This window comes from Sceloporus undulatus, chromosome 4 (genome assembly GCF_019175285.1).
Source record: "Sceloporus undulatus isolate JIND9_A2432 ecotype Alabama chromosome 4, SceUnd_v1.1, whole genome shotgun sequence".
Classification (NCBI taxonomy): Eukaryota; Metazoa; Chordata; class Lepidosauria; order Squamata; family Phrynosomatidae; genus Sceloporus; species Sceloporus undulatus.
In genome coordinates, this window is record NC_056525.1 from 95,414,848 (window position 1) to 95,432,983 (window position 18,136).

An 18,136-nucleotide genomic window follows, 5' to 3' on the forward strand; every position below is an offset into this window, starting at 1 on the left:
TGCGGCAAACAACACATGGCCCCCAACCAGCCAGCTTCCACCCAAAATAAGAGTGGGGGAAAACAGCTCTATTTGGGGCAGAAAAAAACTACCCCTTTGTCTGGGGTGCCGGCTTTTTTGCTGGCTCCAGGGCATGTGGAGTCTAAACACCACACCCTCAAGCCACCTGGAAGCCACACAGCTCCCACTCCCAGAATTCCACAGCCTTGAGCCAGGACACATTTAAAGCGGTCCCAAAGCGGGTTATCTCTCCAGTGTGGCTGCAGCCTTTCTCTCTTTCTTTCTTTCTTTCTTTCCCTTGTTCTAAAAGGGGCCATCTTCTGAGGCTGAGAGAGTGTGGCTGGCTCAAGGTCATCCCATGGGAAGTGGGAGGCTTTCACAGCCAGCATCCATTTGGGTTTTTCAGGCTATGCAGCCATGTTCTGGAAGAGTTTATCCCTGGCATTTCACCAGCAGCTGTGGCTGGCATCTTCAGATAACAAACCCATCTAGAACATGGCTGCCTAGTCCGAAAAACCCACATGGATTTCCATGGCTGAGCCAGAATTCGAACCCTGGCCTCCAGAGTTGTAGCCCAACACTCAAACTGCAACACCTGTCTGGCTCTCAGACAAAACCAACCCCATCCACATTGCAAAGTAATCCGGTTCGACCCCACTTCAACCGCCATGGCCCTGTGCTGTGGACTTCTGGGATTTGTCATTTCGTGTGGCACCAGGGCAAGGGCCTCAGAGGACAGCAAGAAAGGCAAACCCCCTCTGCCAGCCTGATGAGAGGCCCATCATAAGCTCTATTGTGGTGCCACAACAAACCTTGATTCCCAGAATTCCACAGCATTGAGCCATGGCACTTCAGGTGGGCCCACATCAAATGGTTTCTGCAGAGTACTTCTTTACCACACCCATTAAAGTGTTAAAGACAAAAAATTCACCCAAACATACACACCAATGTTATTTCATGGCAGTCCCTAAGTACAATTGTATGTGTTGTGTATGTATGTGTATTTTTTAAAAAAGAGCCTCTCTCCTCCCAAAACTCATCATCTGCAAAGAAGGTATCAAATGCCACGCTGGAAGCTTCTCTCACACAGAGAACAAACTTTCCTTTGTCCAAAGCCTTGCCGCAATTGCTTGTGGTGAAAAGGAAGAGTCGCTTACCAGGGTGATGCACTCACACAGACACAAACACACACGCACAATTGCTGGAAAGCCTACTCTCTCTGCCCAAACCCACCACAAAGCTTTGGAGTTTGTCCCAGAACCACTGAGCAAAAGGGCTTTGGGGCCTGCCCTGGAGATGATGGGTCATGCTCAAGGGATATGAAAAGCCTGTGTCATGCTGAAGGGAGATTTTATGGCCAAGATTTCACAATGCTCTTCAGCTTTGGCTTACCTTGCCCTCCCTCTCCAGATCATCAATATTGTGGTTGTGTGCCTACAAGTCATTTTTGACTCATGGTGACCCTAAGGGGAACCTATTGCTGGGTTTTCTTGGCAAGGTTTGCTCAGAGGCGGCTTGCCGTGGCCTTCCTCCGAGGCTGAGAGAGTGTGGCTTGCTCATCAGCGGGTTTCATGGCCAAGCTGGGAATTGAACCCTGGTCACCAGAGTTGCAGTCCAATGCTCAAACTACATCCAGATAAATGGCTCTGAGCTCTTAAACTTAATACTAGAATTCATGCATACCTTCAAGTCACAGCCCCAAAGGGAGAGCCTCTCCCATACCTTTTTTGAGGAGACGGGGTTTGCTCTTGCCTTCCACTGAGGCTGAGAGAGTGTGACTTGTCCAAGGTCACCCAGTGGGTTTCCATGACCAAGCAGGGAATCAAACCCTGGTCTTTAGAGTTGTAGTCCAACACTCAAACCACTGCACTGCCTCAGTTGCTATTGCACTACATCTCCCAGAATGGATCCACACTACCAGGAATGAACTGTAATCTCAAAAAGTCCTATGTCCCCCTCAAGCAATGGTAATGTGTGTGTGTGTGTTGTTGTTTTTTTCAAAGACTGCAGCCATTTTCTATTGTTTTAAATGCTCTCATCCAGGAGAGTTCTGTGGCAGCTTCACAGCAATGTGCTGCCAATAAGAAATTGGTTGGGGGAGCATTCACACACACATAAACTACAACATGTATTGGCTGGGATCCAAAGAGCAACTCTGGAACTACTCAAGGTTTCGGCAGCCTCAGTGTTGATTCTTTCCACACACAGACACACCACTTTGAACAAAAAAAGGAAGGAGAGAATCAATGGGAGTCCCTTTGTTTCAAATCCATTTTCTATAGAATCAATGAGCCACTGGCCAAACATCCTCTGGGGGATTGAACTGGTAGCATCATTCTTCAGACTACAGCCGCTGCCAATGCTCCTTCTTATCACTTATTTTTATTTTATTTATTTTATTTACTCATATCCCGCCTTTCTTCCAATATAAGGACTTGACAAACTCAAGTGCATAGGTCTGGGTCTGATATTACCCCATCATTAAGAGTCATATGCAATGAGGTTGGGAACTGTTCACACAATTGTGGGACTGCATTTCCCAACAGCCTCAGCCAGCACAGCTTATGGTAAAGAATGCTGGGTTTTGCAATCAAGCAACTTTGGAGAACCACATGAGTCCCACTCCAGAAGAAAAACTGACATGCTAATGTGCTATGGGAAGGGGCGGGGGGAGAATCCAATAGACAACATAAAAAGAATCCCATAGGTAACATAATACAGCCTGGTGTGTATGTGTGTGTTATCTGCCTTCAAGTCATTTCCAACTTATGGCAACCTTAAGGTGAAGCTATCACAGGGTTTTCTTAGCAAGTTTCTTCAGAGGGGGTCTGCCATTGCCATCCTCAGAGGCTGAGAGAGTGTGACTTGCCCAAGGTCACCTAATGGGTTTCCTTAGGACTGGAGCACAGCTTTGGTGTGGTTTTTGGCCTCTTAGGACACATGCATCATTTAAATAGCATACCTCAAAAGTGACCCAAAGCAGCTTTATTTTGGCCTATCTATTCGGGCCCTAAGTCTTGCCATCTTGGCTTCTAGGGATATTTCAGGCTTGATCTGCTCTGGGACCCATTTGTTTGTCCTTTTGGCTGTCCATGAAATTCTAGCACTCTTCTCCAGCACCACATCTCAAATGGTTGATTTTCCTCTTATCTACTTTCTTGACTGTCCGGCTCTCACATCCATACACAGTAATAGGAAATACAGTGGCTTGTATGGTTCTGACTTTTGTGCTGAGTTGTATGGCTTTGCATTTTAGGATCTTTTCTAGTTCTTTCATAGCCACCCTCCACATTCTTAATCTTCTTCTGATTTCCTGGCCGCAGTTCCCGTTCTGACCAAATCTTTGATCCAATCTGAAAACTCTTTACTATTTCTATTTCCTCTTGTCTAGTTTGATTGTGTGTAAGTCTCTGTAGTCATATTTGGTTTCTTTCTGTTCAACAGTAAGCTGCCTCTGCACTTCTTCTTTGATCTCCCTGTAGGCTCTCTGCCAGTATTATGGTGTCATCGCATATTTCAGATTGTTTCCTCCTATTTTCACTCCTCCTTCTGTGTCCAAGCCTGCTTTCCTTACAATAGTTCTGCATAAAGTGAATAGGTAGGGTGATAGGATGCAACCTGTCAATTGGGAACCATTCTGTTTCTCCGAGTTCTGACAGCCTCCATCCTGAGTACAGATTCCTCATCAGGACTATCAGTGTTTTGCACTCCAGTCTTTAAGGGCATTGCATAGTTTTCATGGTCATGAGTCAAAGGCTTTCTGTAACTATAAAGCCATGCTGATTTATTTTGGAACTTGCAATGTGATCCCTGGTGCCTCTTCCGTTCCTAACCCTGCTTAGACTTTGAGATTTATCTCTCTAGTATGGTTGGGTCTATGTTGTAGAATTTTGAGCATGGTTTGCTTGCAGGGTGATTAGTGCTATGGTTCTATAGTTGCTGCAGTCTCTTGTGTCTCCTTTTTTGTGGGATGGGAAATGTATTTGATTGCCACCCATCCGTTGGCCTTGTTTTGTTTTCTATATCTGTTGACATATGTTGGTTAGCACTCGAGTTGACTCGTCACTGTGGAATGCAACAGTTCTGTTGGAATATCTCTGTCCTGGAGTCTTTTTTTGCCATTTCCTTTATTGCACTCACTTCAGCTTTTAGATTGGGATTCATCTCATATGGTTTTTGTTCAGTGTCCATGTTGTCATCTCCTTATATAATCTTTGTGTATTGCATCCATCGTCTTTTTATTCCTCCTGGTCTTGAATTATGTTATTTTTATTGTCGTAGAGCATCCCGGCTTGGTTGAATTTTCCCTGATTCTCAATCTTGTGGAATAGGTCCATCATCTTGTTTTTTTGTCTTCTATTTCTCTACATTGTCATTGAGTAATTTTCTTATCTTTGCACACAAACCACTGCAGTGCTGCTCATGCTTCTAGTTTAGTCTACTTCCTTTTCATTTTGTTCTCTTTCTTTCCTTTATTGCTTGTGCATTTATCTGTCACTTTTTCACTTCTTTTGTCTGTCCAGAGTGTCTTTAGCATCCTTCTTTTATAGGTCCCTGCCCTAAACCAAGACTCTTACAGTTTCATGATCTATATTCTTAGACTACAAATCTATTGATTTTCAATGTAGCACACAATCAGATACCAAGGATGTGATTAAAAACATATATTGTAGAAAATAACAGTTCAACTGAGATCTTCTTAGCTAGTGTAGGAATTAAGATCTTTCCCCATAGTACTGGATCAGAGCTTGAATTCCAAGTTTGGTGTGGTGATATTGCCTTTGCAGGGTAGTTGTCTTGCCCCCATTACCATTAAAACAAAAAAATTCTTATTTTCTTCTCTCCCTTCCCTTTTCAGTTGGACATCAGAGGTCAGGACTGGAGGTGGAGATGGGGGTTACCACACAATCTACAAACCAACTTTGCTCATCCTGAAACAACATGAAATAAAAGTCTAAAGACATCTTGGGGAAATTCGTTGTGCATGAGTTTCCAGTGGATTGTTATCCCCCATTGCAATAAAGTTTTTGCTTAAGAAGCATTTTCTATATGCCCAAGTACATTCAGGATACACACACAGTAAGAGATTTTTTAACCCTGGCAATGAGGCCTCTTGCCTGGTTGGGCCAGCTTATGTCATACTGTTCTATGTCTCAGTGGATCCTAATTTAACGCACAAGCATATACCACACCCACTCTTTAGGGAATGTTCAGTTGGAAATGCATAGTTAAAAAACAAATTAAGTTTTAAAAGAAAATTAATAGCCAAGGGCAATGCATAATCTTCTTTGTTACAGTAAGAATGCAGAACAACAGAATAAATAAACATAGTCAAAATCTATACACCAACTTCATAGGAGATTAATTGTAAAAACACTGTATCACCTGCCAAAGCTGAACCATAGCGACATTTCTGGAATAGCTGCAGTGGGTCAAGGTTTTATTTCTGAGGAACTGATGTGATGTAGAAATGTGAAAGTGGTACTTTTTAAGAGCAAGGGTAGAATTGTGTCAAAAATGCCAAAGTGTTGTGTATTAAATTATTGCTTCAAAAAGTATTTCAGGATGATTAATGGGTTTTAATGATTTTTTTAATAAAGTATTAAAAATATACTACTAAAGTGACAAACTAAGTACAGACCTTTTACCAGGGGCCTAATGAAAAAAGCAGCAAAATAGCTTTCCTAAAACAAGTAGCTTGTAATGTTTCCAAATCCAGCAACAGAGACTGAAGGTCAGTATCAGGAGTTCTAAGGTTTCTCAGAGCAGGACAAGAAAATGGGAAGAGAAGGGAGCAGAAATACACAGATGTTGACTTGGGCAACATACCAGGACACTGTCCTCCTCCTGACAGAGATCCCAATATTTTAAAAAAATAGTTGCCAAAGCAACAGAACAATTAAGCATTGCACACAATTCCAAAGCTAATTTTTTTCAAGCATTTTCACAACTCAAGCAATAAACAGGTAACTATCAGACCAGCAGGAATAGCTACTAAAGAATCCAGGCTTCAATAGTTAAAACTCAGAAAACTTTAAGAAGCCATAGCTCAGTCCATGATGTTCACTGTCAGAAATGACCAGCAAGGTTAAAATTACCCTAATTAAACACACACAATTTCAAAAACTCAGGCAAAAACTTTATGCATTATAATAGTAAAACTTTCCTTCTCTTCCCGTATCCGTCCTCCTTCTGTATTACAATCAGATACTACACACACACCCCCTTGCGGCTCTGGCTTGCCCCACCCCAAATTCCCCCCCACCATAGACCCCCGACCTCCCCCGGACCAAAAAAAAGAACTCCAAAATGACTCCCTTCCCTTTGCACTAGCGAGGCGCCAGGGCCCCCACCACAGCGCGCACCGTCGGACCTGTCTCCATGCGTAAAATGGCTCCCGGCCATGTAGAAACACATCTTGTACACGATCCGACAGGCCCAGGGCGCAAAACCCCCTTAAAAATGGGACGCCTCCGGACATCCCAAAGGGCCGTCGGAAAGCCCAAACTTCACAAAAACAACCTGAACCAGCTTGGCTCACCAACTGCCTCCCTTCCAATATTATCTCAGCAACCTCCTGGTCAGAGCACCATACCACAATGCAATCCCACACACACCAATCCCAGCAGACGGAGCAAACATAAAAGAGATAGTTTGCTATATGTCAAGTATGGCTTACATAAAAAACAGATAGAAACAACATTTCTAGATCTCAATGAAATCCTAACAATAGAGAACAAAAAAAACTCTTCTCAAAGAGCCAAACCCAAAAGAAGGCCAGATCTTTGGAAAGGAGTCAAATGCAACATGGCAACTTCAACATTCTCTACAAGCTGAACGACAAACCATACAAGCAGAAAAAATGACTCATTACAGGATGCCTCACATGCACGAGGGCTTGGGACCCCATGAAATTAAAACCACAAATAAAAAAAAATTATAATCACTAACACTCTCTAAGGAATCTCTGCATCCCTGACACTCTTAGCCAACATACAGCCACATTCCATAGAAATTGACCTACAAGCCCAAAGTTTCTCTAAAACACCCCAAACCTCAGAGCACTAAGATCTCTAAAACATAACACTAAGAACAAAAAACCAAACTAAAGCAACACAAGTCACACACACATACACAAAACCAAAATGACAATAGCACAAAACAAACAAATTACAGTTAAAACATCTTCCCATGAAGGCAATTTGGTAAGTCAAAAGACTGGAAAATGCTTGGCTTGGGGTACATGTTGTCTGTTACATGTAACAACAAATTTTATAACAACTTTGGCACCACTGTAACTGCAGACGCATCTTATGGAAATCTCGGGCTTGTAGTTCCCTAGGTATTTAGAATTCTCACTATATCTCCACTGTTCGATTGAATCCTCTGTCACCACTCTTTCAAAGCCCCAAAAAAACCACTTCTCCTCCATTTTCCTCTTCACTCCCAAGCTACCATAAATGCTGCAAAACTAAGTTCAAACAAAGTGCAAAATTCAGCAGAAGAGATGAGAAACAACTGCCCTTCCCAGTAGGCCCTCAGGCAAAAGCAAACTGTATAATAGGTTCCTTTTCATAATACGTTGCCATACTCTGGTGTGCAATGGTACATACAAACACTTGGAGGGAACTAAAGTTGGGAATAACTGCTCTCCATAGCCTCTGGGAACACTGCTTCATGCCTCACAGACTATATGACCACATATCCCAGGATCCATGGAAGGTACAGGCCATGGCAGTTAATGTGGTATGAGAGTGCTATAACTGTGTGTGTGAAACAACCTTATCCTGAGGTTTTTTATTTTGGCTGTGCAATTTCATTAGATGTGCAATGCACCTATTTTACTAAAGAGACAACAGGAGAGAAGCAACTTTGTCTCAGTAGAATAGGTTTTCTTAGTCCCGATCTCAGTAATAGGAATCTCGCAGATGTACTGTACTGCTGTGCTTATGCAGGTGGAGGGAATGGTGGCATTAAGAAAAAAAAGACTGTGGATGCAGCTCAAAATACACAGGAGAAATCATTGTCAGAGCCAGCAAATCATGGCAAGAACCTGCTAGTGACATAAGGTAAGTCTGCTTTATGCCTGCATCCTTTTTGGTGGGGAGGGTGTTGGGTCATTGCAAAGTATGTGGAAGTTTTCACCCTCCATTTGACTAAACTCTTCCTCAGGACTTTGCTGTTTGTTTCTGATTTATCTTTCTTGGTACCCGTCATGTCATCAGATTCTGGCTTTGTATAGATGCTGGGGGGTCTAATTGTAAGATCTGGGTCTTGTGTCGTTATCTACAGGAAGATTTTTATCATATATGTTGACATCTGCTTGGGAGGACCTTATAGATACTCCAAGGACTTGGTGAAGATCTTGGTCTGTGTTGTATAGGGTATATTATTATTTTCTATGTTGCAAACTGTTGTTGTTACCACCACCCGCCCCGATCCCAAAACGGAAGAGGCAGGATATAAATATTTATTATTATTTATTTATTTATTATTTATTTGTCTCTTCTAGCTGTCAGCAAAACAGTCACAGAATGGGCTGTTCAGGGAGCGATCAGAGTAAAACCAGAGTCTTGAGGGGTGATTGAGTTGGGGAGCTTATCAGACTCTTCTGCCTGCAGGTATTTAAAAAATATGATGGAATCGTGGTTTTTTGCTTGCCTTCACAACCCTAGGAAAAAATGGAAGTGGTAGGGCATGGTCTGGCCCATGTTAGCTGTGGGACATTGATGGGTAGGAGAGGTCATACTATTAGCAGAGTGGGCAGCAGATTTGACGACTATGAAGGGGCAGCAGCAACCTTCAATGATATAACCAACAGCTTGTCCTCCTTTCGGGCTTAGGCAGAGAAGTGCATGTGAGATAATGGGCTTTGCATTCATCTGACTGAAGTGGAAAGTACCAGTTGCTGTTCACCTAATACAACACCAGGTCTTGGCTCAATCTTGTGTTTGAGAATATGCAACTCTTAGATCAGTGGGGGAATCAGTTGTCCTCCCATCTTTTGTTGAACTGCTACTTGTAGCAAATCTAGCTAGTATAGCCAAAAGTGAAGGAAGACTGGGAGTTGAGTCCACCAATGTTGGGTAGCTGTGCTTCCAATCATATCTGAGTTGGAGTGTAACAGTTCTATGCATGATTCCTAAAAAATCTTAAAAATTTAGCCTTGGCTAATCAGAAGAACACACTCATCCATTGCCTGATACCTTGAATTATGGCGTCTATAAAGGGCTCTAGAAACTATACAGTTCCCCGTTTTACATAGATGGCACTAAAACAATAATAAGAAACAAAGAGCAATAAAATCTTCCTGTGTGTGTAAGTTCACAGCAAGCCTATGTGAACTGCTGCAAACACTTGTTTAATTCAAAGTTTAGCCAGAGCGTGCTATTCAGATAACATCACCTTGTCCATCCTCCACTGATATTTTTTCTTTAATTAAAAAAAGCAATGGATAAAGCTCTTCAGGGTACTAATAGATCCATAGTTTTTCTAAATATCCCATAAACACTAATGGAAAGTATTTGTAGCTCTTAGTTAGTGTCCTTTACTGAAATTTAATAAGATTGCCAAAGGCATTGTCAGCAAACTATGTGCCAAAAAACCATTTCTCTTTTTTATAAACAAAAAACCCTGCTCCTCTCCAAAACAAACAAAAGCCCCCAATTCTATTAACATTCTAAATTAAATGGATTTTGCCACACTCTCATTTCCCAGAGATGCAATGTCCATTGTTTCTGGGGCTTTCCCCTATTAAATAACCTGGTTTGATTTAATTAACTGGTTAATTTTGAATTTAAGGACTGTAGTTTCTCCCCCCCCCCCACCCCACCATCCCTTCTATTTCTTTGTGTAGATGTGAAATGAACAAAATCCTGATGCATTATATGCTTTGTCACAACATTCCATTTGTTGATGTTTACCTTCAAGTGTTTCCATCTATGGTGACCCTAAGGCAAACCTACCCTGAGTTTTCTTGGTAAGAATCTTCAGTGTGGCTAGCCATGTCTTCCTCTGAGGTTGAGAGACTGTGATTTCCCCAAAGTCACCCAGTGGGTTTTCCTGGTGGGATTTGAACTCTGGTCTCCAGTCCTAGTCCACATTCAGCCATTATACCATGGTTCTCTAGAGTTAAGACATCATGACTGCTATATTATACTTGAATCCTGTCTTGTGTATAAAATCTAAAGTGATCTGAATAGAGGAATCTGCCATGTTGATGGACAACCCCATCCATCTCTTCTATGCAAAAGCCTAAAATCCAGCAAAGAAATGTATTTTCATCGCTTAAGAAGAAATGTTGCGTGTTATCTCAATATCTGGGTGACCTTCCAATATCATTTATTAATATGATTTCTTCTTTTCCGAAACATGTGCCCAAACCCCAGAATATCTTACGAATCCACACTGGCTTCTTCTTACACTAGCAGCACTCCAGCTGATCTAGGAGAGAAGATTTTTTATTGATTATAGCCCACCTTTCTCCCAAATGGGATTCAGTGAGGCTACCAAATTTAACCAAAGATACAACTAAAACTATTACAAAAGTTAAGAAGAATTAAATACGGTATTACTGAGTATAAAAAGAGCCAGAATGGTATAAAGATTGAGGTTCGACATGACTCTGGAAATGGTTCGAATCCCTCCTTGGCCATGACTCACTGGGTGACCTCGGACATACTCCTCAGACCTCAAAGACAAACGTCCTCAAACAATCTGCTATGATAGGTTCACCTTGGGTCTCCAAGTCAGAAATGACTTGAGGCACACAAAACAACATAATAAAAATAGAGTAAAAAACAAACATAGATAAACCATTCAATAAAAAAATAAAAGCATTAAGGACAGACACAATTACTCACACATGCTACATAAGTAAAATTCACCACTTTAAAAGCCTGCCTAAATATGAATGTCTTCAGCTGCTGGATGAAAGAGAGCAGGGGGAAGGCTGACTGATTCCGGAGGATGCACAGTCATGGAGAAGGCACTCTTCGAGTCCTCACCAACTGCACCAGCTGAAACCTATGGTTAAGGAAATGCCATGTCAAGAAGGAATCTTTCGAGCTGAGCTTTCACCAACTATTTACTCAATCAGCACTTCAATCAAGCAAGAAAAACAATACTTTTCCACCCATGGACTGCAACATGCAATAAGCCACCTCTTTCAGGGTGAGACATAGCAACATAGATGGACATGATTTTTACTTTCAGTGGCATTTTTCCAGATAGCAATCATATAGAAACACCCATAGCACTGGTACTCTTCTATGTGAAGAAATAGCCTCATGTTTGTTCGAAGCTACTTCCATATTTTTGTGTTGTTGAACCTATTTTCCCCATGTCAGAAATAATGCCATCCATAGGATGTCTAGAGACTTGATTCAGAAATATATCAACTACAAGAACCCTTTGCTTTCACAGAAGACAATAAAACATGTAGACCAGGGACTGCACAGGTCTATGCCAATCATACTTGGAAAACAAATACATGAACAGTTCTGATGAGACTCTAGATACATAAATACACAATTATGAATGAAATGCCCAATAGGGAGGTGGGTTGGAAATTCTGTCTCTCCTCGTCCAGCCCAAAGAAGCTTATAGCAGACATATGCCAGTGGTAGCCCTGAAGAGGCTTAGGGTATCATATGATTTCTATTAATCATGATTAATATGATTCTATTGATCATATTGATTAATCAATCTATTAGCAAGGGACAAGACAAAATTGGAGAGATGGTTCTTCATCAGATGTTTTAGAGTATCTTCACAGCACAAAATGGCAATGTTTTTCTGGGGAGAAAAGACAACAACATGCAGAAAAACATCTACATCGCAGACCCAACCTAACAGTTAAGGAAGTTGCTTTTTGTTCTGTCCACAGGAAAATGTCCAAATAATCAATATCTCAGGTAGTTTCTGAAAAGCGTATCATCTTTCCACTTGTATTTTAGATTTTTGAAGGACTGAACTATGAGAAAGCAAGCACAGCTCTTTGGGAGTAATGTCAACATCACATAATAACATCTTTGCAATTATCATGGAAATTCAGTCAGACACCCAGATCTATTGGGATTATGTAGCTGGTAATTAAGCTCTCTTAAATAAAAAGGAGGTTTTTTACTGCATCCAACTATCCTTTCTTCATAGAAAAGAAGAAAGACATCATCATTTTGAGAAGTATATTCTCTGGTGCCTACATTCAGAAAACCCTGAAGCAATAGACTACAGGGATTGCCATTTAATTACAACCACACTGGCAAAACAAGTAATTCCCAGATTCCTCCCCCACCCCATGCCAGTCCTAAAATACAAACATCCCAAATGAAAATCTTCTCAATTAAATCCATATTTTATTAACAGGTTGTTTAGAATCACCCATCCAATGGAGTCCTGTGGTTACATGAGGTTATTTAGAAGTCTGACAGAAAGCTCTAGTCCTTCTCGAAGTAAAGATCCCAGTATTCCATGTGGGATTCAGTCATGACAGTTAAATGGAATCATAGCACTATAACAGTGAAGTGTGGTGCATTCTTGAGTTTTACTGTAGTTTTTGTTATTTCTGTTTTGCATATCACACAGCTGGAGAGTTTTTCAGGCTAAATTGTAGCAAAATCTTTAATACCAGGATGGCATGTTGTGGCCTCCACCATTGGACTATAGTAGCTAGGGCTGATGGAAGTTTCAGTCCAATATATTTGGAGGGCTACAGTTAGAATAATATCTAAAGAAATTACAATGGTCAAAATATGCTTGGGTTAGGAATGCTTATGATCAGCAAGGTTATCTCTTTCTCTACTGATGTTCAGTCTTGTACACAGTGACAGAAGTAATCTGTTTAACCCAGTTGAATGTGGAAGGGTGTATCCTTAAAGCAGAATTAAAGCAATTTGACACCACTTTTACTGCCATAACTCTGTCCTACAGAATCCTGGATTTGGTGAGGTATTCAGTTTGGTCTGCAGAAACCCTACAGAGTTGAAGTAATGTCAAACTGCTTTAATTCTGTAGTCTGAATACCCTTAGATACAGCCTTTGTGCCTTGAATTTATTCTAAGGCAGAAATAGCCTAAAGTACTTTCCCAGACTCCCTCCCGATGATGCTTTCTTGTTTCTGTGAGAGATTAATAATCTATAAACTGTCACCCAGGGTTGGTCCAGGTATGTAATTCATTTGTTAGATATTAGAGGGAGGTCTCGAAACAATCAAAAAAAGTCAACCCCAAACACTTTGGCATGTCAAAAATGCCAAAGGCTCCATAAATTTAAACTTGTCCCAGATTTGTCCACGTGAGTAGTTGGTACAATCCAGCCATGTCAGGGGCGGAGAGGGAGAGGTTGCATCATCCAAGGATCTTTCATCTCACAAGAAAGCCCATCTGTTTAGCAAGCTTTGAGGGTTCTACCTTGTGCTGGGTGAAATAGCAGAAGGGACAAGAGGTGTCTGCCTACCATGCTACCCAGACAGCCTTCCTGGCTAAGTTGGTTAGAAGGTGGTTTCAGGATGTGCTGGATGTAGTTTCGGGAGATTTCAACTTCCACATCCATGCTTAGGCTGTCGACAGGACTTGCTTGGGACTTCATGGCTACCATGATGACCATGAGGCTGTCGCAGTACACATGGTCCAACTGGATACAGACTCTTTTTTGTCACTAGATGGATATCTGGTTTAGGGAGGTACACAAATCATGCCCATGAACACGGCACCCCTTATGACATTGGTTTGGCAGTAGCAGGCTTCTCTGCAGGGACAAGGAGCCAGTAAGATGGCCTGCTCCCAGACTTATGAAGAAGGATTTTTTAATGTTCTGAGGATTTTCAGCTGACATGGTTAGCGTATCTTTCAAAACCTGGTCTCACTGGAATTGTGAGATGAAAGGCTATTGTGAAGTTATTCCTAAATGTCCAATTCAGTCGGAGAAGGCCATAATTCACCTTGGTTACAGAAGGTCGTGAGCAATGAAACAACTGGAAGAAGGCTAGAAAGCAATGGGCTGGTCACAGAGTGATATGGCCAAAATTGGCAAGGTGTTTTTTACATCTGCTACACAGCAACGAAGGTGCCCCTTCATTCAATCTTCAGTACATCACCAGCAGAACCTTTCTGAGCTGTGAAGAGCCAAAGGGGTCAGACATGGAGACACCAGGGTTAAACCCTCATTTGCCTGCTCTGATAAATTTCCAGGCACTTGAGCAGTATTATTCTATGGATATTCAAGACTGTTTTAACTGTTTTTTAAAACTGTCTAATCTGGGAGACTATTTAGCATATATTTTTTTAAACTTTTGTAATAATTTATTATTTTGTAATAATTTTGTATTAACAATAATTATTTTGTAATAAATTATAGTTTCCAGTTGGTTTAATTATAAGTCACCCTGAGATATTCAACTAAAGGGTGGGATATAAATATTTTAATAAATGACTAAATAATAAATATCAGATCTGTGAAACATGCTGAACATATTGCCATGGTGGCAGAGCCACACCAGCAGAATAAATGGTTTTAGCAGAAGACTATAAATAATGTTATTTTACAAAAGCAGGGCATGTTAGGAAGTCTCAAGCAGGAAATTAGAATTTGCCTTTTACTAGTTCTGTATCGGATGTTGATCTGACACTTGTCTGGGTGATATTTAAATTACATAAGAGGGGACAGTTTATTGGTGCAAGTGTTCTTGAAAAACCAAAGATAATATTGAATAAGACAGAGCTGAACAAAATAACTGAGAACCAAGCAATTGTTAAATGCTGTGGAAGGAAAAATTAAAGCTAGTGAATCCACATATCATGGCCAAAAGAAAAAGGGAAAGTTCTTTTCTAAATGGCACTGATTTGAATGTGAGTACAAGCCAAAAAACCTAAGTTAAAGCTTTGGGAAATTACTCTCATTTTTAATACAGCACATCAAAAACTTAGGTGACTAAGCTACCCTGCTTATTCTGCTACTATGAGCAGAAGTAGAGATGGCACAGGTTTGGACGTCTTGATTTCAGCATAATCAGTGGAGCTCAGTTGTATTTTGAACATCTGCTGTTGTTTGCTAACAGCTGTCAAGTTGACTTCAACGTATGTTGACCCTATGAATGTGAGACCTCTAAGTCACTCTGTTATCAATGGCCCTGTCCAGGTCTTGCAAACTCAGGGCTATGGCTTTCCTGATTGAGTCTATCCACCTGCAATGGGGTCTTCCTCTTTTGGTACTGCCTTCTACCTTGCCAAGCATCATTGTCTTTTCTATTGAGCCATAGAAAGTTATGACAGTCTCAGTTTAGTCATCTTGGCTTTTAAGGAGAGGTTAGGCTTGGTTTGTTCTAGGACCCATTTATTTGTCTTTTTAGAAGTCCATGATATCCACAGAACTCTCCTTTAGTATTACATCTCACGTGAGTTGATTCTCTTCCTATCAGCTTTTTTTACTGTCCACTTTTCACAACCAGTCATGGGAATGGGAAATACAATGGCATGGACAATCCTGACTTTTTTCTTCCTTTCTTTTTCCTTGTTCTTTGCTGGATGTGGAAGTCCAAAAAAGTAATACAGTTGGCCCTTGGTATCTGCTGGGGTTTGGTTCCAGGACTCTCCATGGATACCAAAATCAGTGGATGTTCAAGTCCCATTATATACAGTGGCATAGTAAAATTGTGTCCCCTATATAGAATGGCAAAATCAAGCTTTGCTTTAGATAATATATATATATATATATATATATATATATATATATATATATATATATAAAATATTTTCAAGCTGTGAATGGTGGAATCTGTGGATACAGTCTCTGTGGGTATAGAGGTCCAACTGTATTCCAGTGAAAAGAAATATTCCAAAGAAGCAGAAATCCTGAATTTGCAAAGAAGCCTAATTACATTCACTGTGCATGCACATAAGCTTTCTGTACAATGCACAGTTGTAGAAGTAGTGTGTTCCTGGGCATGTCTTCTTGAACAGAAGAAGAAATGGAACCAGGCAGAAATAAGATGGAAAGAATAGGAATAAGTTCCAATATCACAAAAAAAGAAGAGCAGTTTTACATGTTTCAGTGATCTTTTTCTTGAAACCTAACAACATGCTCAGGAAGCCAGTGTGGTGTAGTGGTTTGAGTGTTGGTCTAGGACGCTGGGAAACCAGGGTTTGAATCCCAGCTCAGCCATGGAAACCCACTGGGTGGCCTTGGTCAAGTCATACTTTTTCAGCCTAGGAGGAAGACAATGGCAAATTGCTCTGATTAAGTCTTGCAAAGAAAACCCCATTATGGGGTCACCAGAAGCTGAAGTCAGTTTGAAGGCACATAAAATGCCTATGTGAAGCAAAACAACCTGTGCTGGAATAAGTCTTCTATAAGTAAACATAGAGGTTTTAAGCCTTCAAAACCTCATGAAGGCTTCTTCCAAAATGTATTCAAGGATGCATGTAGTGAAGCCTAGGAACAGATTCATAGCAATACAGGTCTGTTCCCAGGCACTTCACTCCATGCATCTGATACAGTAGATGTAAGTCTATGAAAGCTTATGTTACCAAACTTCTTTCAGTTAGGTTCAAAGATGCTACAAGATCCCTTTTTGTATTGTTTGTCAAGAATAATGTGCATCACATCAATTTTAGTGGGACCTTTTTTATTAATAGGACTGAATCTTGGTACTGCCAAGGGACATTTTTTTCATAGTAGTGTGTGTAATGTAGTGTGTAGAATTAAAAATGTGAATCATTTGCACAAGGAGGTGAGAATACAGTCCTTGGGGGAAATGATTGCTTCTCATAATGTTCAGGATTAGGACCCTCAATTATTTCCACACTCAACCTCATGATTTATTATTAACAAAATCAGGTAGCCAAAGTTGCTTTATAAGTTACAAACTATCAAATGTAAGTTTAAAAATAGCCTGCAATTTTCTGTAAGCACTCAAGCACAGCTAAATAAGCTACTCTTATTATTTCTTGAAACATCCCAGTACTTCTCTTATCAAGATCTGACAGCAGTGTGCTTAATGGTGGGGAGTGTTGGGTTTTCATACATTTCTATACAGCATTAGAAATTACACATGTTATCATTTGAGATGTGCCTTTAGATCATTAGAATTGCTGTGCTGATTAAAATAAACTTTAAAATGATTATTTTTTAAAGTGGCATTTGGAGAAGCATGACATCTGTAGAATTTTAAGCCTTGCTAAGAAAATAGAGACAAATATTGCTTGAAATGCAGATACTCAGTCTCATGGAGAGATCTTGCCTATGGCTTTCAAATCTTTGGAGAGATGAAATAATGTGACGTGAGCATCTCCTACATTCAATACTTAAATAATATATTCCCATCCAGCCTAGCAATCTCAACTACTAGACAGACAGTGTGGTATATATACAGATGGTGTGGTATATATACAGAGTATTGGGCTGGTACTTTGGAGATTTACATCCCCATTGAGCCATGAAAGTCTGGATATGAGTGGCCTTAGGGCAGTCATTTTCTCCCAGTCTGATCTGTCTGACAAGGTTATTGTGAAAATAAAAGAGGGGGGCTATGCATGCTACCTTCAGGAAAGGCAGGATATAAATGATCTAATGAACCATCAAACAAATGAATAAATAAACCATAAAAACATGGCCATTGAAGCATAGTTGGCTATAAGAGGGATGAGGATAGGACATTTTCCTCTCCTGAATTTCACGGAGGTATCTTATGTTAGAATCCTGAGCCATTGTATAGGAAACCCCCACTTATCTGACAAGTTAGGTACTAGAGCTCTGTCAGAAAGTAAAATTGGTTAAAAAGTGGAATCCAGGGTTTTTAAAAAATTGTAAATGCATTTTGGCCATTAAAAATGTAAATAACATGCTATAAATCACTTTTGATGTGTTCAAAAGCTAACTTAACACATACACGACATACACACAAAAGTGCATGCAAACAGTACCAATACCTTGCAGGCAAGACGTACTGACAAAAGACTGGAACCCCTGTCGAATTAATGGAACTGGTCTGTAATTTGCAAGAACTGAAAGAGCAAGTTGTCAGAAAACAAAGCATCAAAGGGTAAGAGAAACCTGTATTTGATCTATTTTGCAATACTGTACCTTGTAGCCTGTGCTGCAAGCTGTCTACAAATATTGTAACATGTAAAGGGTGATTACC

At 40.5% G+C, this 18,136-nt stretch overlaps 1 protein-coding gene across 1 annotated transcript in view; it reads right to left on the reverse strand.

Moving 5' to 3' along the window:
* Positions 1-14,072: 14,072 nt before the first annotated feature.
* LOC121928999 (geranylgeranyl transferase type-2 subunit beta-like) overlaps positions 14,073-18,136 on the reverse strand; it is a 7,785-nt gene continuing 3,721 nt past the window's right edge. Inside the window, exon 5 of the mRNA XM_042464324.1 lies at positions 14,073-14,113. Within this exon, the coding sequence (XP_042320258.1) occupies positions 14,073-14,113 (41 nt within the window). The remainder of the gene's footprint in view (positions 14,114-18,136) is intronic.